This window comes from Lycorma delicatula, chromosome 7, assembly GCF_047948215.1.
Source record: "Lycorma delicatula isolate Av1 chromosome 7, ASM4794821v1, whole genome shotgun sequence".
Classification (NCBI taxonomy): Eukaryota; Metazoa; Arthropoda; class Insecta; order Hemiptera; family Fulgoridae; genus Lycorma; species Lycorma delicatula.
In genome coordinates, this window is record NC_134461.1 from 70,020,708 (window position 1) to 70,045,304 (window position 24,597).

The 24,597-nt window shown below is 28.9% G+C and overlaps 1 protein-coding gene across 1 annotated transcript in view; it reads left to right on the plus strand.

Annotated features, from left to right (window-relative positions):
• Pcl (polycomb protein Pcl) overlaps window positions 1-24,597 on the plus strand; it is a 56,179-nt gene that overhangs the window by 11,242 nt on the left and 20,340 nt on the right. Inside the window, exons 5-9 of the mRNA XM_075371471.1 lie at window positions 4,258-4,518; window positions 10,174-10,346; window positions 14,724-14,919; window positions 18,684-18,751; window positions 21,496-21,678. Of these exons, the coding sequence (XP_075227586.1) occupies window positions 4,258-4,518; window positions 10,174-10,346; window positions 14,724-14,919; window positions 18,684-18,751; window positions 21,496-21,678 (881 nt within the window). The remainder of the gene's footprint in view (window positions 1-4,257; window positions 4,519-10,173; window positions 10,347-14,723; window positions 14,920-18,683; window positions 18,752-21,495; window positions 21,679-24,597) is intronic.

A 24,597-nucleotide genomic window follows, 5' to 3' on the forward strand; every position in this document is an offset into this window, starting at 1 on the left:
AAAGTTACCATATTAATTTCTAATAACTAGTTGTCTGCAGTATCACGCTTCTTCAGTTACAAAACTTAGGGGCCCAGATTTCAGTTCCTCGGTGAAATGGAGTCTACTGAAATTTTTAAGTCATTATGTAAAGTAAAACTTGATGGTTTCTTATCCTTTTTGAAAGTCGAATAAAACAGAACTGTACCCTTCCATAGTTGTCATGATACCAAAGCTTAAAACAAAAATTAGGTGACAAAAAATATGTTTTTGTAGGTTTGAAGTACAATAATTACGTTAAATGATTAGTAGATGCATAACTTTTATCAAACTTGTGGAGTATTTAATTCTGAGAAAATTGATGTAATAAAGTCTACGAAAAACAAAAATCAACTTTAATTATCGAAAACAAAACTTAAAAGAAAAATGTTATGAATTTATAAAAATTAAAACTTTTTCTAGTATAATAAATTTAGACCTTTGAAAAATTAGGTTGGCAACACTAGCTGTTTGCTTCAAAGTTAATTCAAATACTATGCATTGTCATATAATTCATAATTGTGGTATTAATAATAATCATTAGGTGCTTTAGTTGTTTTTGACTTAATTTTGATCGTGAATTAGTTCTGAGAATCAAGTTTTGTAATGTTTTAATGTTGTTTAAACTGTACCTACATTTTTTCCAATTGAATCTGAATTTAAAAAAAATGAAATTCCATTTGAGATCTTTCTTTTACCACATAAGAAAAATGCCACATGTCTTCACTCATGAAGAATATTTGTGTTATTCAGTGTTGTTTTCTTGAATTTTAATTTACCGTATGTTTTAGTGCCAGTTTTAAAAGATAACTGGGAAAAGCTCCAAAAAAAAGCTGACAAAACGGTTGCAGGACTTTTCACCATGCAGCTATTTTCTGATGCACACAGCTTATCCAACAACTTAATTTAAAATATTTATAATTTTATTTAAATATAATGTTTTGTTTATTTAATTCAGTGATTGTAACTAAAGTGCACACACACACACACTGTATTTCATTCACACAGGTGTGGCAGTATTAGTGGTTACTTGAAATACACTTTTACACTAAATATTTATTTAATTCCACTGCTCACCTGTGACATTACAACACAGCTGGTGCCAGAGGCTAAACAGAAAAAGAAGATGACTACAGCAGCTGTACGTCAGTGCTATAGTAGCACTCCTTGTGGTGAGAGAGGGTACTAATGACACACTGTACCCACTTAGCCATTAGTTTAGTTAGAGCATTTTTTGGGATGGGTGTACGATTTTGCTAAACAAATTTTTGAAATATATTTTAATTGTTGAACAAATGTGCCTTAGAAAAATAAGACCTTAATTAGGCGAAATCTCAAGACTGAGGGTGATGTTGTATAGCCTCATCCCCTTGATCTTTTGAAAATTTAATGGCATTAGTAAATTGACCAAATTTGATCAAGTAGTTCTGGAGATATAAGGTGATTTAGAGGCCAACACCCCAAGCACACGGACATACATACAAAGATCCAGAAGATTTCCATCTTGTTTTTTGGGTTCCTTAGGTGCCAATACGTAAAGATCTGATGAAACCGGATATGCCCAAATTGGATCGATTACCATACACACTACCTTCTATAGCTGTAGCAATAGGCGGGAAACTAAAAATAATCAGCAACAAGATAACCCGGAAACTGTAGTCAGGACGTTGTTCAGAAAGCAAGTAGTGCAGCAACAGGTATTAGCCAGAGAAGAAAATTTTAATATAATAAAGAAACAGAATTGATTGTAAACTTGTTAGCCCAAAAAAGACTAGGAAGTATGTGAATACAATTGAAAAGTTTAACTGTTTTACTAAAACCGTAATCAGATAAAAAGTTCAGTTATTTTATTTTAATGAGCTTCCCAACTTCAACAAAAGTTTAACTGTTTTACTAAAACCGTAATCAGATAAAAAGTTCAGTTATTTTATTTTAATGAGCTTCCCAACTTCAACAAAATAAATGCTGTGAATACCAGTTTTGAACTGCCAAATTTTTCTAGAAGTACATTATGTTTTTGTTTCATATCCAGAAGAAATAATTTTTTATTGGTTGAACACTAAGATATTATTTCATGGCAGAGAGAATATTTATTTATAATTAAGCAATTTCATGAAGAGAGTAAGACAAACTGTAATCAAAGTAAAGCTTTGATTAATGTGAGACATATACGGGAAAAGGTATGGATAAAGAAATAAGGAGCACAAATATGCTTTTATGGATATTTATTTCCAGATCTTCCAAAGAATATAATGATGAAATGAATGGTGACGGGTTTAAAAAAATTGTCGTAATTGTTGCTGAAGGATCCATCATATCAATGGATAATTGCCATACCATTACCTGAAAACTGAAAAAATTCCATAAGCTTCTACACAGAAATCAGAAATTGCTGGATGGTTAAAATTGCATACACGAAGACTTGTTAAAAGTAGAACTTACAGGATTAGAAAAATTAGTTAAACAAAAATTTATTCATTATAAAGTAGATGAAGTAGCAAAATTAAAAAATTGTGTTGTGTCTTCCTTCATATCATTGCAATTTTAACCTGATAGAATAATATGGGCACAAGTAAAAGGCTATAATGGGAGTAATAACATAACATTTAAGTTAAGTAATGTAAAAAAATCTTTTGATAGAAGGTGTTGAGTAGATGCAAATGTTTGGAAAAATTGTATTCGACATGTAATTAAAGAAGAGAAAGCATGGGAGTAGACAGTTTGTATGAAAAGATTATTGAAGATATTGTGATACATTTGGAAACAATGAAAATAGTTCAACAAACAGCAGCTTATCGGGTGTTGAAGAAACACATTGAGTTAACAAATATTTTTTACTGATCTACTTGAAATTTTAATATAGCGGTAACATACTTAAACATTTTATTTTTAAGATAAATATATAATTTTTGTATTACAAGATATTTTTATGTCAAAAATAAAGAATAAGGTATTTTCCCAGATAGATTGCACTAAATTAAATTAGAATCGTCATACTATTGTTATGTTTTGGTTTGCTACAGTCTCTCATGAAACAAATTACAGCAACAGTTGTGTAATTATTTTTCTTTCCTCCTGAATCAACCATGTAACTAAAAATAGCTTGACTTATAAGATTATGTAAATTATAATACTTTTTTTTAAGCATAATGTTTACTACATTAGTCATTTTTTAACCCTTTTTAGATCCCATTCCCTAAAACCGAGTGGAAGAAATGCAAGGGCTTTTTTAGTGTTAAATTTGAATATATTAATTTTTCAGAACTGCTCTTAAGTTTATATCAATCCTTTAAATGAATAAATTTTTAATGCATCATTGCAAATGTGAAACAGTTGATTGTAATAAGCATGATATATTTGTTCATAATAAATTTCCAGTAGTCTGTCATTACAAATTTATTTTAATCGGTTACATTAATACAATAAATTATTGAATAAATTCTTTAACACACAGTCCACGTAGTCAAATATGTGTGTATATGTTTTATATATATATATATATATATATAATGAGCATAAGTACAAGCGTATTCAGTGACAGAAAAAATATGTTCTTGAAACAAGTAGATTTATTAAACAAAAGCCAAAGACCAATACCAATTGCCACTTGCTTATCTAAGGACATTATTATTTTTAATTCAGAAAACATACAACAGTTGAAAAACTATTCATTACTATGAGTAGGAAGGAAATTTTGGTTAATTATTCTAGAGTAATAAAAACCTACCACTTGAATTTAGGTTCATATTATTTTTAAATTTATTAGCTCTATGTTTTGTAAAACATAGTCACTTTTTACAAATTGTGCAAGGTCAGTCACACATATAATACATTGCAACTACTATCTGACTCCGTGATTATTATTTACATGTTACAGTTGATGTTTTTCCTGAGCAGCTGGCAAACAGCAAACTCTTGCAGAGTAGTGTATACCAAAATAAAGTTTGATTATTCTCTTTATAATGAAATGATCTATTGCTACTATTTAATGATAAAAAGCTTAACTACAACAAATTGAAATGTACTAATTATCACAGTCGATCATAGTCAGCATTCTTTTCTTAAATCAGTGATGTGATAAATTGTTGTGGGGGCTGTGTAAGGATTATTTTATATTGGATCATTGTTTATTAGATATTCCATACTGAGTTCACATGTATGCCCCTATCTAACTTTACATTCATTTTATACATTTTTTTTAGAATTTTAAGATTAATTTTATGTTTCTTTTTGTTACAGCCTGTAATTAGTTCAGAAAGTATAGGCACTGGAGCATTTTGGCAATGTCGCAGGTGTCAGTCGCCTTTAATAAAGGAATTAAGAGCATACAGGAAAAAAGCGGCTCAGCCATCACCACCTCTTTTACCTCCCAAACCAAAGTCACCATCTCCTCTTCTTCCCATTTCCCCACCAGCTCCTCTTCCTCCCATTTCCCCACCAGCTCCTATTTTACCTCTTTCACCTCCAGAACCACCAAAAATTAATAAATTGCCTTATGATGTAAGTACCTTTAAGAAATTCATATTATCTTTTTGATTGCTAATGATAAGGTTTAAAATCAAATTTAAATAATGATAAATTATAAATCAGTAGTCTCCATGTACCAGTATGTTAATTATAACCATAATAATTTGGTATTTCTGTAAAATCTTTTCTAATGAAATTTAGCCTAAGTTTATTAAAAATCATGACAACTTTAAATTTCAATCACTTTCATATTACAACTGTAATAATTAAAGTAACAAACTCATTGAACGAAGTTTGAAATTTCTGATTATGATGCATGTTTTCCGATCATTGCCAAATTAACTATCTTAACCCCAAGGAGAAGACACCCATCATGTGATGGGTCCGATCGTCACGCTATTGCCTTCGTACCTAGCCCTTAGGGGCCTTACCAGAGGTCATCTTCATGGCCTCAAGACATATTTCATCTGGTGCTGTCAAGATGCCACAAGCGACATTCACATTGGTTTACCATGCCTAACTCAGAACCCACAATCATAAATAATTTTATTAGGTCTCAAACAGGACTATCCAACTGAGCTGATGTAACCACTATCCTACCCGGTGTTAGGGATGAATCAATACACAATCAGGCATCTAACTTAACCACAAAATGACAAGCAACAAACCACAAGCTGAATATATAAATAAAAATTAACTATCTATAATACAGAACACTAACTGAATAAACAACAATAAATACAAAACCAAAATAGTGCCTGAAGAACACAATAAAAAAAAAAGGACTATAAACACAAAATATAACTAATAATAAAACTACACTAAAAAAACAAACCTATTAACCCTAATAAACAAACCGTAGACTTAAAATCTAATAAATCACAAACAAGAAACAAGAAGTACGGACAGTCATAAACATAAAAACTAACAAAATGCCTACAAATAACTAAAAAATTAAAATAAAATTACAATAAACTTATAACAAAACACTAAATGCAAAATCAGCATAAACAAACACTAATAAACACAAACTAAATAAATCTTATAAAATAACAAAAAACCTACAAGTAACTAAAAACTATAATAAGTGTATCAATAAATGCAAAATTAAATTAACCAAAACAAGAATAAACAACATAAGAAATCTACATTAACTCCTATCATTAAAATCAGCTAATCGTAGCCCTAAAACCTAAGCAAAACAAAATAAAAATAACAGATATCGCAGAATAATCAAACGTATCAAAGCATAAAAAATAACATAATTTGTAAAACATAAAACTAAAAACTATTGTGCTGCTCAAAAGTTTCTGCGCACATTTGTATGTGGGACATTCCTCAGAACGGCAATCGTGATTCACCAGCTTCCGGGCTCAAGAGCAGTTTATGCAGGTAGGAGGACCACCGTCCTTTCTAACCTGACAATCCTTCGCCAGATGCCCATCCTTGTCACAAAAGGAACAAAAGTTCCTTCTTGCAAACCTAGGCCACATGGCCAAGGCCCTGACATCGAAAACATCAGCTGATATTAAATAATCTTTAATTTTACATGACTGGTAGTCATAAACAATCTACCAGTTTGTAGGAACTTTGTTCGCAATTGCATCTTGCATTCAGCTACATATGTACCACATTAGATTCTCTGCGGCCAGCTCGGAATACCACCTTAAAAACTCGCAAATTCTTTCACAGACTTATCCATATTTTGAACTTTTACTGTGTCAACAAACCCCTCCTCACTGATATTTCGTAAAACGTTGTATACAATCATCAGTGGCCTCAAGACCTTTGTGGTGACAGTTGTGATGGGATATTTATTTAATGATTCCTTTCTCAGCTTCAATATCATTAGCCACAATTTGTACAATTTTCAGATTATCCCGAACACTAAGTATCCTCAGTCCTTTTATCAATAAAATTAACTATCAAAACAAATAATGTGGTTAATCACCTTCATAATCTTCATGATGCAATGATGTGCATGTCCACTCCTCTGCTATAAACAGGTTAACCAGAAAAGTGTTGAAATATTGAAAAACTATCTTTTTACTTTGACATTGTAACATTGAAGTGAGAATATGAAGGAACCCATTTTTTACCATTGTTGTTAGGCTGATGATGCCATCACCAGAATATGTTTTTATCGCTGTATATTCTAAATTTGAATGAAGTCAAGGTCTAAAATAACCTCCAACTGCCATTCAGAAACGGTCCCTTTACAAATAGATTGAGCAATTTAATATATATTATATAAGAAAAGTGATATAGAACAAACTAATTAAAATCTTTATAAGACCTACTTAGTGGTTGCTATCTTTTACCTGTTGCTCAGTTGTTGATTTTAATTAGCAAAACAACCTGGCATAATTTTCAGAATGTAACTAGTACAACTGTATTCACTATTAACCTGTATTTAAACTACCTAAACAGTACATAAGATATCTGGACGCTTAGGAATATTATACAAATGAACTATATCTTCATTCCTGCACACACACACACACACACACACTCTATCCAACTAGAATAGACATTTTAAAAACTACTTACCTAATTTGGGAAATGGAAAATCATTTTACCGAATGAATCTCTGTAAGATATATTAATGGTGCACCAAAAATTACTTATTTTTTAATGTAGAATATAAATATGATATACACACATACTAGGTAGGAGGGTACTTGTTTTCAAGTGTGCATCTTAACCAGAGGGAATGTACTGTTATTTCATTGTTTTGGATGTAACATAGTGGTACATTGAAGATGGCTAATGTCTATAAGAACTGGAGATCAATGTTCATTGATCCATTGAATTTTTTTATTGCAAAAATGTACTGCTTCATGTTACTGATACTTTTTTAATAAGTTTTTTTTAATAGTAGAGAATTAGTTTGAAAACTTTGATAAGAAATAATATTTTGCTGAATTGTTTTTATAATCCAGAGATCCTTATACACACTTGTTTACAGTTTCTCTCCATTTATTTTCTTATATTTATTAATTTGCAAGTTTCAAATTTTGCATTTCTTGAAAAGTTTTTTTTTTATTTCAAGCCAGCAGTATTTGAATAAACTTACCTAAATAAAAAAAAGTTATTAAAATAAATTTATCTTTTAACTTGCTAAAAGCTAAAAATAATTGTTTTAAATTTCTAATTTTGAAGTATCCAGCAGATTAAGAGTTTTGCTTTTTATTTGTTGTACTTCTTATTTAATATTAACCCTTTGGTGTCAAGCATTTTAAACTGGAATGTGTGAAAAATGTCAGGTATTTTAACTGTTACGTAGTGTTATTTCAAAACATTAATAAATCGTGCAATCTAAAAATATGAAAAAATTCATACTTACCACAAACATCCGGCAGAATATGATTATCACCAGAAATTATAACATTTAACACTTTTTTTTTTATTTTTTTTTTATTTATCATAAACTATAGTTTTGGACGGTCAAATTTACTAAAATGTTTATTTTTTCCCATATTTTGAAAAGTCACAATTACAAAAATACACTAATGAATGTAAATATCTGCATGAATTTCTTTATAAGATAAAATAAAAATTATGAAAATTGGACTATTACAAAATTATGGCATCCGCCTGCTAGTAGTAGTACATAGTCTACATATTAGTTTTTTTAAATGTTTTGTTAACATTTATGTTTAGGAAATCACTCTCTATGTAATCCTTTACTTCACCTGGTACAGACAGTTCTTGACCTTTTTCTTCCTTCTGATGTGCACACACAGCATATTGCTTGTCTCTTCTCTGGTAATTTCCTCAACCTGGTCTACCACAAGGATCGTCATCTATGTTCTTTGCTTCTAGCCATTGATCTGCTAGAAGCTCAACTATATATAATAATATAACTTTCTATAATATTGACAGTGTAAAAATACCTAGATTTTATTTTACTTCCATTATTATGCTCTTTATATAAAATATATAAGTTCAGGACCATCCTTGACATAATATTGAGTGCTACTCTCTTCCAGAAGCGAAGAGTTCTCCTCTCATCCAAATAGGCATATAAGATGTAGTCTATCCCACCCATGTACTTATTATACTGTTATATAATCTCTGATTTGGTAACTGCCCTTCTGTGTTGATATCTCGAAATTCACCATCACCAGCTCCAATTTTGCGTGATAATAGAAGCACCAGTTTTTTTTTAGATTTATTCTCACAGAACGCACTTGCAAGGATTGGTCCTGATCTGCAAACTATTTTTTCTCAGATTCCAAATTTTTTTGTAAGCTGTAGGGGTAAAAACTTTGTTTTTCTTGCAGTACCAGTTATATAGGTTCCTAATTTGAACCTACTGGGTTGGTCTAGTGGTGAACTTGTCATTGCAAATCAGCTGATTTCAAAGTTGCTCTCAACTTCTTCTAAGGTTCAAATCCTAGTAAAGGCAATTACTTTTAATTCTAGATCGTGGATACTGGTCTGGTGTTCTTTGGTGGTTGGGTTTCAATTAACCACACATCTCAGGAACTGTTGACCTGAGACTGTACAAGACTAACACTTGATTTACCTTTATACATACATCTTCATTCATCCTCTGAAGTAATACCTTACGATGGTTCCGGAGGCCAAATAGAAGAAGAAAAAGGTTCCTAATTTGAAAAGGCTCTTCACCGTCAATACTGACATGAAAAAATTTTCAACGAATTGCGTAAACATAGTACTTCATGGAAAACAAAATATCGTAAACCATGAGCTGCTATTTCAGTTCTGTCTTCTTGGCACTTTTATAATTAAAAAAAACAAAACAATGAGTCGCATAGCACCCAGAATTTGATTCCCCAACTCACTATTACTTTCATTATCAAAATATTCACAAGTATTGTGATCAGTAAGGCTTCTACTAGTCCCCAGTATTGCAAACATTTTACACAATAAAAACCAAAACAAAAAGAAACAAAGTAAAAAATATAACAAAGAAATATATGTAGAAACAATAGGAATAATAATATAACCTGAAATAAGAACTAACTATGAAATAAATGGGCTGTAACATCAGTGAGGTTATGTTTTAACATTCATGGAACTACAGAAACACAGTTTTCAGTATTCAATATTCCTGTTTAATTTTTGACTATTGGAACAAAATCGATCGATGTCTATATGTACATCAATGTATACGCTTTAAGAAAATAATATAAACACATCCTGTATTGATGAATTTTGTAAACTGTAGATGACTAAGAGAGTACCGATGGATCGTTACATTGATACATTTAGCGGTACCTGGGGGTAATGATAGATCATTACCTTGATATCCAAAGGGTTAAAGTTGAAGTTTTTATCTTTAAATTAAAGGTTTTTGGGCCCATCAACTTTCAGGTTTAAAGTAGAAAATGATAAAGAATTTCTTTAATATTATGTTTTTTTTAATTTACAAACAATTCATTAATTTCAAAAATGTTCATTATTTTTTACTATAGTAAGTGGAGTAGTTCTCTGAATAAAATCTCTTGAAAATAATCACTGGAGCTGAAATTCTTTTGTGTTTTAAAAAGAAACTGTTTGAAAATACAAATTTTATTTACTATCAGTTCATAAAACTTGATTGTATATTTCTCGGCTCTGAGAAACTTATGAAAAAGATTTTCTTTCCTTTTCCTAGATTAATCATATTTTTAGTTAGGTTTAAATTGATCTACAATTATGTTTGCTTTCATTTTTCAGTTAAAGAGTTTGGTTTGGGATTTGCAGCATAAAGTAAATAGTGAACAGAAGTATTGTTATTGTGGTGAAAGTGGAAATTGGTACATCAAAATGTTACAGTGCATGCGCTGTAGACAGTGGTTTCATGAGCACTGTATCTCGTGCCTGCAGTTTCCCCTGTACCTTGGTGATAGGTAATTGTGTAATTAAAAATTATATTATTATTAATCTCACTTTGTTTACTATTAAGACTATTTTTAAATAAATTAAATAAAACTCATATATTTATATATAGTGAAAAAAGTTCATATAAACATATACCTTAAAATTCTTCATTTGTGAGTTACGGCTAGCGAAAGAATTTCACTCTGATTTCAGCTATCCCAGTAAAATGAGTTTGTAATGAGATTTTTAGGACTTTAAGGAGCAGAATTAGTGATTTCTTACTATTTTTGACCTGAAAATTTCTGTAACTGTAAACCCAATTTGTAGAGGTTATTGAGAAATCTGGGGTGAAAACCAATAAATTGAAGTAAAAAAACCTTGTTTTTTATGTTTCATGTACAATAACTTTGATAAATGGGAAATAAAAACATAAAACTTCAAAAAAAAATTGTTGAAAATTTAATTATGAATGAAAGATAAATTGAATAAAACAAAAAAAGTTAGAAAATTTGAGTTTTATTTAGAAAATGTATATTAACTAAATTTGTCAGAAAAATTCTTATTTAATCTAAACAAAAACCAAATACTTATTGGTGGTGTGAAAAATTTGTAAAAACAAAATTTACTGTTAAACGTGCTATTAAATCATTATTTTTAAAAATTGGAAATTGTACAATTATACAATAAAAATTAATTGGATAATTTTTTTATTGACAGAAATAGAATAGATTATTTGAAAAATTATTATTTCAAACTTGGCAATAAAAGAATAACAGCCAATCAACAATCTGCCATACTGTATTAGTGTGTAAATCATTCTGTAAGGTATATTAATGAGTTCGGGTACTGTGATCTTTGCTGTTGTTAGCAAAAGTTTTCTGTGAATTTTAGTTTGAACGTGATTGTTTTGTCATTGAAGTAATTTACCTTTTTACAACATTGATATGATGCCCATTTTGGGTGTTAGTAATGGTAACTGTGCAGCTGTTGCTGTAGAATATGAAATACATTACAAATAAGTTTTATCCTTAAGTTTAAGGATAAACAAATCAAGTTTTATCCTTATAAACAGCCAGTTCAATGTCTACACCCAGGAGACACTATTAGAATACAAATCGAAAACTCTATAAGTATGTTTTGTTTACCGACGAGGCAAATTTCACTCAAGATGGTTTCAAGAATTTACACAATGAGTACATGTGCAAAAGTAAAACCTCATGAAATGGTGGAATGCAATCTTCAACACAAATTTAATGTCAATGTATGATGCGGCCTTCTTCACAATCAGCTGTTTGGACAATTCATATTATCTGGTCGCTTAAATGCTGAGGTCTACTTGTACTTTCTTCAAAAAGATTTGTCGCAGCTGCTTGAAAATGTTGCATGCTGCTGTGCAAAGATTGCATGATGTGCTTCTAGCATAAAGGCACACCTCCCCACTTGTCTTGTGCCGTTTCCACTCACTTAAATCATCATTCCCTGAAAAATGGATTGGTCATGGAGTTTCCTGGCAGTCAAGATTTTCTGATTTAACACTTTCAGATTTTTGCATCTGTGAATGGTTGAAAAATGTTGTATACAAAACAAAAATACATTGTCATGAGGAATTTTAATTGTTTGCATTGTGGATATGGCTGAGCTATTTAAGGACAGCCCTAAAGAACTAAAAAGAGCAACAAAAGAAATACAGAAATGTGTTGAAAATGGCAGGCTCGTTTTTTTATACTTATTATAAATTGATGCATATAATGCACTTTGGTTTATTGTACTGTTTCTAAATGAAATTTCTGAATTTTTCTAACCTTTCTTTGTTTTATTTAACTTATCTCACATTATTTTGTTTAGAATTAAATTTTCTACAAGTGTTGTGAGTTTATTATCCATTTATCAAACTTAAAAAAAGGGTTTTTTTATCCAATTTATTGGTTTTCACCCCAGATTTCTCAAAAAGTACTGCAGTTCTAACCGACGTACTAATATGATGGTTCTGCGACCTATTTTATTCAATTTTTCAGGTCAAAAATCATAATACATTACTAATTCTTCCCCTTAATTAACTTCCTAAAGATTTCAGTAAAACTCGCAAACTAAACATTTGAGGACATGTTTATATGAACTTTTCCATTATTTTCATGAGTAGAATAAGTTATGAAAGTCCCGGGAGAACTTCTTGATACATCTGTATATATATATATATATATATATATATATATATTTATTTATTGAAATATATATATATATATATATATATATATATATTTATTTATTGAAATATATATATATATATATATATATATATATATATATATATATATGTATATATATATATATATATATGTATATATATATATATATATATATATATATATATTTATTTATTGAAATATATATATATATATATATATATATATATATATTTATTTATTGAAATATATATATATATATATTTATTTATTTATTGAAATCATATTTGTTGCTCCCTGTCCCCAAATAAAATTAAAAAATTGAAATTGCGGCTCAGAGTTATAGGACTTCCTGATTAATGATTTCAAAGTTTTAGTAACATCTAAAACTATCAAGGTGTTATGAAAAAACTAAAAGAGTAAAAAGAGATACTTTTTGGTAATTAACTATAGTAATCAAATCCATTCTGCATTCTATTGTTTTTTTTTTCATTCTGGGTTCTTAGTTTCTGTTAATCGTTAGTAAATTAACTCAATGACTCCTAAATATAACTTGAAATAAACTTAAAGTTTTCTTCTGAATTGTTTATAAAATATGCATTATGTATTTCTAAATTTAATTGAAATAACAAAGATTTTTTAAAAATTATCTTCACATATTTAACAGCTCTTGTTTACATATAACTTTACAAATAATGTTATAGGCATTACTCTTCCTTTAGGTCATAAGCAATCTTGTGATTGACTACTTTTATTTAAAGTACCATTTCTGCTCCTTTTAACAGTAGCTTAGTAATTTAAGCAGTAGCATATGTCATCAAGCTCAGTATATATTTTCTGCCTTGGTCTTACAGATTACAAGATTTTATCAATGTAAATTTCTTTCACTTGAACCTTGTAAACAGTGCCTTGCATTTTTTGAGTTATTTAAATTTTAAACTGCATTATTATGTAATAAAAAGGTTTAAAAAAATTTCACATGGTGATAGATTGTGAATTCTGATGTACTTCAATACATTTAGTATTACTACCTGATAAATTTGTGCTAGCATTTGCTCATATATATATATATATATATGTCCGTCCTTAGCAAATGTTTTTTACTGGTCAGTTTTTGCCTAATTTCTAGACATATAGCAATAGCAGTTACATGAACCAATTTAGCTGCTGAAAAAGCTTGTGTTGAGCTTGCTTTCATTGATTGTGCTGTCAGTTTTGATTACAATTTATGAAAAATTGATCGAAACCAGCAATTGTGAAATTGTTGATGACAAATTGGAAAAAGTGTTTTATGTGTAAGTCTTCTATAACAGATAACTGTCACAAAAACAATTTAATGTCACATTATTTGATGGTATGTCACAATTCTCTCAATTATATTTCTATCGCCCTCAATTATAACTCAATCTGTCAGTTTAAGTATCGGGATTTTAGTTATGATTATTGTTTTCAAAAATTATTTTGACCATAATAATCATCTCTAATCTAAATTCAAATCCTTACATTCCGGAGACTAATTTGGATTCTATTCAAATTTATATCAAGCAAAAACTGTACTTATATATGTAAAGATTATTAAATAGTATTTTTATGCTTGCTGTTATTTTGCCTCATGTGTGATTAGAAATTTTGTGATTTTTAAAAATATTTTTGAAGTCAGATAAGATTAAACATATAAAATTTTGTGTTTGGTACTCAGACTAATAATCAATCTATTACAATTCAAGAACAGATTGCATATTGATTGTCATGGGAAGGAAAGCGAGTTATGAAGGATTTTGGAAGTCGCTGTTCCATGTAATATGTTTCATTATTTTTAGTTTATATTTTTATCATCATTATTAATAAAACTAATGTATATTTTTATTTTTTATGTTTTTTTTATTTCATGTAATTTGTATTTGATACATCTGTGATAACTCGAATCCTGATGGCTTTCTAATTGTCCCCTAAATGTGTATTACACGAATAAAGATGAATGTTGTCCATCTTTCTATAACAGTACATAAACCATGTGTTGATTTGTATTGAATTTTACATTATTTACAAACACATTTCCAAATTGTTCTACTGTAGAAAGACCTGAGGTGTAGGTAGATAACTGATTGTAAAATTATTCATATTTTCTTAAATGTAAGATGTTTAAATATGATGTTTAAAATTAATTCAGTTGAGATTTATCCTGTGTGTTCAATATGTAACTTTTGTGTTGAATTTGTACAGGTTTTACGTTTTTGTGTGTTCAATATGTAATTTTGGTGTTGAATTTGTACGTCGGTTAGAACTAAATTGGATAGATTTAGTTCATTTGGCCCTGTTTAATATGACTGTTTTCAAGGCTCAGAAGTATCATGATGTAGATGAAGATATTGTGTATTTCATTAATTGCAACTGGTCTATGTTACAACTTCCACCAAAGGTAAATATATATTAATAGTTTTCTTTTGTGTAAATAGAATTATTGTAGATTAAGTTCTTTTCTATACTTTTATTCTGAAATAATATTTTTCAAAAGTATGGACTTGGTCATTTTTCTCTTCAGTGTTATGTATAAACTGGTAATAATTGATTAATTAGACAAAAGAGTATATGATGGAATTAATAATGTATCTTCCCTGTAACTGACTATTATCACACAAACTGGCATAATCCTGAGAATTATAATTCTAGACTGAGATATCTATATTTATTTTGATTTACACTTTATTAATTGCTGATACAGGAGATTAGTTGAAATTTTAATACAAACCCCCTTTTATCATGTAGTTTATAACACACATTGGGGCTGTTTTAATACTGAGGTGTTTGTAAATTATGTAATAAATATATTTCAAATTATATTTAATAAAAGTAGTAATTATTTAGAATTATGAAAAAAAGGTGGTTTGCTCTCAAGTATGTAGTTAAAGCAATCATATATATGATTTTGTTTTATGTGGTTTTATAGACACTAATAATAAAACATATAAAATGCAAAATAAACATTTGTTAACAAATATAGTTAAAATAATATTTAAATACTAGATGATGATAATGATTGGCTTATAAATAAAAAATAAAGAGAATTAGTTTTATACATTCTGCATTACTTTATTATTATTTATTATGAGGGTAAATCAAATATAAACGGTAGTTTTTTTATAAATTTATTGAAAAAATTTATATATAATTCATCATACCTTCATCATATCTCTATACAGTCTCCTGCACAATCTGCACACTTTTGCCAATGTTTGGGAAGCTTGAATATTCCTTGTTCATAAAAGGTTTGAGGACGAGTCGTCAACCAACTGTGCATGTCTTCATTGTTTTCAAATCGTTCCCCTCCAAGTGATTCTTTCAAGGATGCAAACGAAAAATAGTCACAGGAGGACAAATCTGAACTGTAAGGAGGGAGTCAAGGGTTTCCAAGTGCATTTTTTTCCATGTTATCCCTTGTCAAAATTGCAGTGTGTTGTGGCCTAGCGTTGTCATGGAGAAGGATGACATCTCTGAAGTGCATACCCCATCTTTGTTTCAGTAGGCGACTTTTGTTGATTGTAGTGTACTGGCAGTAGTAAGCCACATTCACTGTTCGTTGATTGTGGAGAAAATCAATGAGTAATACTTCCCTTGATTCAAAAAATAATCGTTGCAAGAACTTTTCCAGCTGACAAACAAGTTTTGGCTTTCCTGCCTTTGTCATTCCTTACTCGCCATTTTTTACTCTGGAGTGTAATGATGGACCCATATCTCTCATTACATGTGATGATGTGTCTCAAAAAATCGTCGCCTTCTTGCCAAAATCGATTTAGAAGTCTCTCACAAATCTCCAACCTGACTGACTTCGTCAATACTAATCTTTTTTACAAGAATATTATGTTTAATTTTTGTTTCAGAACTTGCCTCAGAACCCATTGAGCACTAATTTTTCTAAAGCCAAGGTGATCAGTTGTTGATTGAGCACTCCCATAGCTGATACCCTCTTTTGACATGATTTCTTCAACAGAGAACTGGCGTTCACATTTGACATGGATGTTTTCAGCTATGAGACTTGACCTTGGAACTGTTCATCATGACTTTTCTACACTTTCTCGCCCACCCTTAAATTGTCTGGCCCACGTATACACTGTGCAGAACAGTATAGCATCCCAAATTGTATTTTTAAATAAGTAAACATTTCCACGCGTTTAATGCCTTCATTAGTTAAAGACGACTGAACCTCTTGCTCACTCATGGCTGTGCTGATGACAGAACAAACTGGAGGAGCTAACCAAACTAGTTCCCCCTTTCTAACACACTGAACATTAACCCCCCACTCTACGATCCAGCTCAGAACTGCTTGCTGTGTAGAATAGCGAAGTTGCCATTAAAATTGGATTCACCCGTGTATTTCAATATATATTTTTTAATAATTTTTATTTCACAATCTCAACCTATTTCTATAATTCGGAAAAACTATTATAGTTGTATTCATGTTATACTGCTGTAACCTATTTGTAGCCTACCTGTATACATTTCTTCTCTCTAAATCCTGTTACATTTTGTATTATACTATTTGATATAGTGTTTCTGCTTAAGTCTACTTGTACATCCTACTTAATTAATTTGTGTATTTTATTTTTGAGATGTTTGAAATAGAAAGGAAAAGGATTTTCTATGTTAACAAAATCTGTAACACCATGCAAATAGTAAAACATATACATTGAGTCTGCACATTGAATACTTACATTTGCATCAATTAAAGTTAGTTAGTGAAAACAATTTTTTTTTATGAAAAAGACTATAAAAGCTCCTTTCTGAATTGAAGGAAAAAATACTAAAGCAGATGCTACTGTTTTATTAGAAAAATAACTTATGTAGTCAGTAAAAAGTTATTTAAAATAAAGAATAAGACAACCCTGATTTTTGGAGGCTAGGGAATTGGGAAGAGAAAAGAGTTTTATTAGGCAAGTTACAGTTTGTGTGAACATTCAACGAGGAGACAATTTTGTCATAAAAAGTTCAACAGTTACTCAAAAAGTGCCCTATATAGTAAGATGTAATCACTTACTTTTCAATATACTCCTTAATTATGCAATAAACTCTAAAAATATAAGAAAGTATGCGCCAAAATGCTGACTATACCAAAAAATAAAAGTGAAGTAATGTGTTGCTGCTGACAATAAAAAATTTTTCTCTTTACATTGTTAAATAGAAGAATAGAAGATATTTAAAGAAAAATCTAACATATTCAAAAAAAAGATCTGAATCATAATTCCAGTAGGAAAAATTTTATGTTTGTATGACAATTAATAAATTGTTATTTGGAATGGATGCAGGAATAGCAACTGGAAGGCATGAGAAGAAACACAGTATGATGATAATAGACCTTTCATAGCCAAATATGAGATAAAGATTATGAGAAACATTATGATTTGATGATAATACAAGTTACAACCTAACCGTTATGATTTAACAAGTTCGAAAATTAGAATACATGGTTTATTATATATAAAATAATAAGCATAATATTATCGACAAAGTAAAAGGGATACTATAACAGTAGTGGAATAGAATTTTAAAACTTGGAAAGAAATTCCTAAACAGAAATTTGTTAAAAATTGTTTTTTTCTCTAGAAAATTCGCCTTTACATACCATGGTGAATTAAGAAGTTAAATGATAAATCTATATGTACTTATTTTTAATTACTTATATGTGCTTTTATAAATATCTCTATAATTTAAAAAAAAAAATCTGTTGTGGACACCACATGACTTCCTTGTACGCTTATTAAATTACATATATACATTTTTTTAAATGAAAAGTATAAAATTTTATTTCATTAATAACTTCTGATATTTTTTCATATTTTATTTTTATTGTTATTGTAATTTTTTTTATAATCAGAGGTTAATAATTATTAATAAATCTGTATATTTAAATTTAAAAAAAAGTTAAAAAAAGAGGATATGAAGTCCTATTCGAACCGATGTGCTTTCCCCATGTAAGATCTAAATATTTCAGTAATTAAAATTTTATTTGGCTATAACTTGAAACATACATACGGACAGATGTAACACCGAAACTAGTCAAAATGGATATTTCCATTGAAATCTGAAAACCGAAAGTTTTCGCTATCACAATACTTCTTTTACTTCGTACAAGGAAGTAAAAATTCTAATCTTTTTTACAAGAATACTATGTTTAATTTTTTTTTTCAGATTCATGATGCACGATTTGCTGATAGGAGAGAGATAATTATGAATATTCTTTTGAAAAATAGCAAAAGGTAACTTTTTAACCAATCTTGTTTAAATAACAGTACAAATTGATTTAATTCTTCTGTAAAATTATTTATTTCAATGTTCTTAAAAATCATAAATTCAGTACAATTACTTGTTTACTTTTAAAGAATGGGAAGTTGCAATTGTATTGGTTGTTTATTTTTTGTGCGTGTATAATGTGTGCATTTGAATTTACCAGCATGAAGTCATAGAGACATATGAACTATGACTGAAGTCATAGTCCTGGGAGTTGGCAAGTTAATCTTGTTTATAACCTTCACGATTGTGGGTTACACAATCATATATAATTTGATTATAAGATGATGATTAGTTTTAGTATCATTTGATAAAATAAATACATCTCTGAAATCGTTAACTCGTCCTTTAAAAAATTATGATTCACAAAACTGTGAACAAAAAAAAATATATTAGGCATGTGTGAAATAATTCATTCTAAAACCACAAAAATTAAGTACAAAACCAAAAACGTATTCAATTTAATAATTTTAAATGAAAAAAATTAAATTAGTTCATTTAATAAAACTTATCTTTTTGTGATACGTGTATAGTTGAGAAGAGAAATATTTGGCTATTTTCATTGTTATTCTATTTTTATCAAAGGAAACAAACAAACTTCATAAAGAAAATTGTAATTTCACTTTAGTCAACTATCTTTTTAAACGTTTTACCTATACTTTTGATGCGTTATTAATATATCATATTTTCTTCTGTTTCCTTCTATTAAGTGTGCTGTCTTTTAATCAGAACACATACAAAATTTTCATCCTCAGTTTCTGAGGTTTTTTTTTATACTCCAAGCTTTATTTTTGTATACACATTCTTTTTATTATTAAATTAACTAATCCTGCTTAACATACCATCCGATATGATAATTATGCATGAGATAGTAGATTAATAGGTTGCATCAGTTGTCATACTTCTTTTGCATACTTTATTGTGCTAACAGTTACACTGTTTTTTAAAACCTGTGGGTACTTATACCTGTGCGGATAATTGTTTGTAAAGTTTGTTCAATCCTGCATTTCCTAAATAAGAGACACAATACGGGGTGTTCCATGATGTATTTGCTGAACGTCAGGAACAGATTAAGGACACCAAAATGAGCAAAAAAAGATCATATGGACGTAAGACCTATTTTGTTTTGTTTTTCTTCTGGAAGCCATTTTGTGATTTTTAACAAAAATATCATTTCCCAGGAACAGGTAAACCTACATTAATGAATACTAGTGTCTTATTCTACAAAATAAATTTTGAAAAAACCACCTTCAAAAATTTCGGGTTATTGACGAAATTAACGCCATACCCCATGATATTTGTGATTTGGCTGTACAGAGAAAGCTTCAGAGATCCTTTTAAACAGTGTGTTGCTGCTAATGGCTGCCATTATTTTCAAAACTTAATGATTATAAAATTGTATTTACTACTACGAATTTAGAAAATAAAAACATTTTTTCTCTATATACCATCATTACTTTTTTATAACTCCTCAAAATTGCGTAATCTGTTCTTCCACACCAAAATGTTCAGCTGGTAAGAGTAGTGATCAAGCCAGGCATGCTGTTGCTTTCAGGATTGGTTTGCTTGGCATTTCTCCCGCCACCACCCCATTTGGTTGCCCTAAAGCATAAGATAATGCAAAGTGATAATGAAAGTTTTTAATTTACATTATAATTCAGAAAAAGTTTTTTTAAGCCAGTTCTTTTAAAAAGCTTATGTTCAATAATTTTTCTCAAAAGGAAAAATCATTCTAAATTTACAATTCAAAAGTAATTACAAATTCATTAACTGTACAGATCAGTATTAATAAATGTACTTTATACAGTCCTCTTCAGTTATTGTATGAGGTTTCTTTATGGTTGTCAATTTTAATATGTTTTTTTTTACTATAACAACTTAAATAACCCATTTTCTACAGTGAAAAATATATATGTTCACATACTCCCCCCAAAAAATTAAATCCACAATTGAAAAATCCGCTAACAACAAAACATATTATATATTGATTATTGTTCAGCCAATTTACTCAGCATCTGAAAATTTGCCTTTATTCTTGTGTATAATTTATGAAGGAAACTGTCATTTAGAGCACATGAGATTGTAAACAGAACATTCTAAACCTTCTCCCAATAGAACTATACTCTTTTATCAGTATTTTTTGAAAAATAAAAAATTTGCTTCACCTTTTTTTGGAAAAATAACATATTGGTATCAATATTTGTGTACTATTCTGGGGGAGGAGAGGAATTAAAAAAGTTGCAGAATTATGATTAATTTTAAGTTGGTTCCAGCTTATTCTGTTTACTAGCTCAAAAAAAAAAAATATATATATATATTAAGAAGTTAGATGTTCCTGAATCTATTCAAGTTTTTGTAGCCTTATTAATGTTTGTTAAATCATAAATTACTTTTTAAAAGTTGTGGAAACCATGTGCAATATCAAGACTGTTCTTTCCTGTTCAGTTTTTCTGCACTTCGGTAATATTTATGTTCAGTTAAGATTTCATTTACTGCTCTTCATAATTAGCTTTACAAATATGACATTAGAATGTTTAAAGTACAGCTTACTATTATTTTATTTTTTGGCTTGCACATATTGCTTTCAAGTGCAACTACCAAATAATATACTTTGCCTATTAAAATTGTTATTTGTGTTTGCTTAGTGTTTTTAAATACAAGTGTTTCTGCAATAGTAAAAGTATAGACTATGAAATGTTAATAGTATTTTCAGGTTCAAATGTGGACGAGAGTTGAAAAAGCGAGCTGCTTTGTGGGGTCTGAGGCTACGTATTCCTCCTCAAGCTCCAACAATACATCCACTTCCTGAAACAAACCGAACTCTAACTGAAAAAGATCTCTTGGAGTCCTGGTCAAATTTAAAACCAGAAGTAAAGTTCCTCACACATACCAATCGGTTTGTATTTAATTATTTAAAGTTATAAACTACGCTTTTTAAGTTATGAATTTATCTAAAGTATACACTTTTTTTGTATTTAGTTAAAATAAAAAAATTAATAAATAGTTAATAGATAATTTTTTTTTTTTTCATTAAAGTTTTGAAAGAAATTTTTCTATTCTAGATTCTCTCTCTGTTATGGTTTTAAACTAAATCATTATAAAAACATTATCCTTCATTTCAATATCACTTTAATTGAAATTTTACTATCCTGGTTAAAAAAACTGAAATTAAAACTGATAAAATTCTCTTCATATTAACATCTTACAACAGATTTAAAGATTCTATTATATTAAAAAACTGGGATCTTGATTATCCTAAAAAAATATTAAAAATCTAAGATTAATTCGGAATTCTGATGTAGAATTCACATTAAATTTTTAAGGAGTTTTACAAGTTTTATGTTTGGTACTATGTAATGATTGCATCATTTTTTCTTTATAAGATAGGATCTGATGACTTTTTTTGTTTAGAAAAGAATTATTAGGTGTTTGTAATATGTTTTCAGTGATTTTAAATTAAATCTATGCTATTTCTTTTGTGTTTAATAAGAAAAATTATCTTCCTTATACATCAGCCATCATGTAAAAGTTTAAATATATATTTTCTCAAAATTATAAAAAATAATATTTTCTTAAAATTATAAATTGTTGGTGAAAGATTAATTTTTCGCCTAAAAACAAGTTAATAAAATGTCAGAAAAATTTATTTTTATAAAATATAATGCATATTCTCCAATATCTTATGATACGTAAATGTAAACTTTACTTATGAATTGTTTTTAAAAATTTGTTAGAAAACAATTTCAATGAATAATTTTTATAGTCAAGATAAAATTCTGAGCCAAGTTACAAAAAATTATAATTGGTTCATAGTATACGTATAAATATTGCATGGATTGCTGTGCAGCATAACAGGCTATTTGGTTTTAGTTTATTAAACACATTGAAATTTATTTCAGACACGATTGCTATAAATCTAAGATTCAGAGATCCTTGTAGACTTATAGTGTGTTCAATGAAAATAAAAACTTTCTTGCATGAAGCAGACAGTCGCTGTGCAGGGCATTATATTACTCTTTTCTCATAACATTAGGCTTGTTCAGAAACTGAGTATTCTGCAGTACAGTGTGTTTAATTATTTTCATAAATAGCAAAAATTCTTTCCACAATTAAAATTTATTTTATTTAATTTCAGAAAATGATTTCTTTAAAAATATTTTCTTATAAATATTTTTACTCTATACAGTACAAAATCGAATAGTTTATAGTTGTATTAATAGATTAATACACTCCCTCCATCAAGTGAGTTATAAAATGATTGACCACTTTTTCGAAATATTTCATTTGAGTTTTACTTATATGCACTTATAATTAGTATTGTTGATGTCTATTTTTTAAATAATAAGCCTATACCCTACAAATTATAATAATTTATAATAGCTTAATCATTTTATATGTATTCATAGAATAGCTAAGTAATTTTTTTTTGCATTGTTGACTAATATATTCAATACCAATGTTTACTTTTCATTTATGAATGTACAGTTGTTTCTATAATGTATAGCGCATTATTAATGTTTTGTGTGTATTAATGAATTCATATGTTTTTTGAAAGTGATTTTTTTCTGAAATGGCACTGTTTAAATCCATAGTTAAGAATAAAAAACTCCGTAATCAAACTTGTGAAATAGTTTATAACATAGGCAATTTTATGCAGAAAGAAGCTATAAAGTTGGGAAAATTAGATTACAAACATTTAATATGCATTCAAAAATGTAAAGAAAGAACTGCAGCAGCTTGTGGGATTTCAAAATCACAAATTCAAAAACTCAGAAAAAAAACAGGATCTTCTAAGTATAAATTGCAGTCATGCTCATTCAGCACACCAAAAAAGTATAAAAACGTTCAAAATCAGTTAGTGGATTAGATAGTTTTGATCAAGGCTTTGTAAGAACAGTTAACGAGTTTCACGCAAAACAAAATTAACTGCCTAGATTAATTAAACTACATGAAGAACTTCAAAAGAGTATTATTATTCGCTTTTAAAGAAGTATTTAAGGTTGTAGAACTACACCAGCAGCTTTCCTGAAGGAGTTAGGGTTTAAGTGGTGTAAAACTAATAGTAGGAAACTTTTGATTGAGAAAGAAGACATCCAGTGGAAAAGGATAGAACATTTACGAAGAATGACAAATTTCAGAGAGAAAAATTATTCTATTGTTTAATTGGATGAATCTTATATTTCAACATCCCATTCAACGACAAAATCGTGGTCGAATGACAGTGGTGCTGGAGTAAAAGTGCTAAGTAATAAAGGTGTTCAGTTAATCATAATCCAAGATGGAGGAGAAATAGGGTTCATTCCGAATGTGGTGTTAACTTGGAAATGAGTTCAAAAAGCGATGACTATCACATCAGCATCAACAACGATAATTTCATGAAGTACACATTTGAAAAATTAATCCCTGGTCATTTCCCCCAGTCAGTGGTTGTTATCGATTATGCACCATACCATTATTCATTTCTAGAGAAACCTCTGAATTCAAATGATAGGAAAAGTGGCTTTTTTATATAAAGCAGTTTTAAACCATGTTTGTATGAGATAATTAAATCATATAGAAATTCAAAAATAAAGTACTATTTTGATGAAATATTAAAAAAAACATGAGTATATCAGGTTCTGCAACTTCCACCTTACCATTCGGATTTAAATTCTATCGAGATGGTTTGGTCGGCTCTGAAAAGATTTTTTGTTAGTAATAACACAACACTTTTAATGTCTGGTATTAAAAAATTAGCTGAGGAAAAAATGAAAGAATGATTGAAAACCATATTGTGAACATGTAAAAACAACTGAAACTGAGTATAAGAAGATGG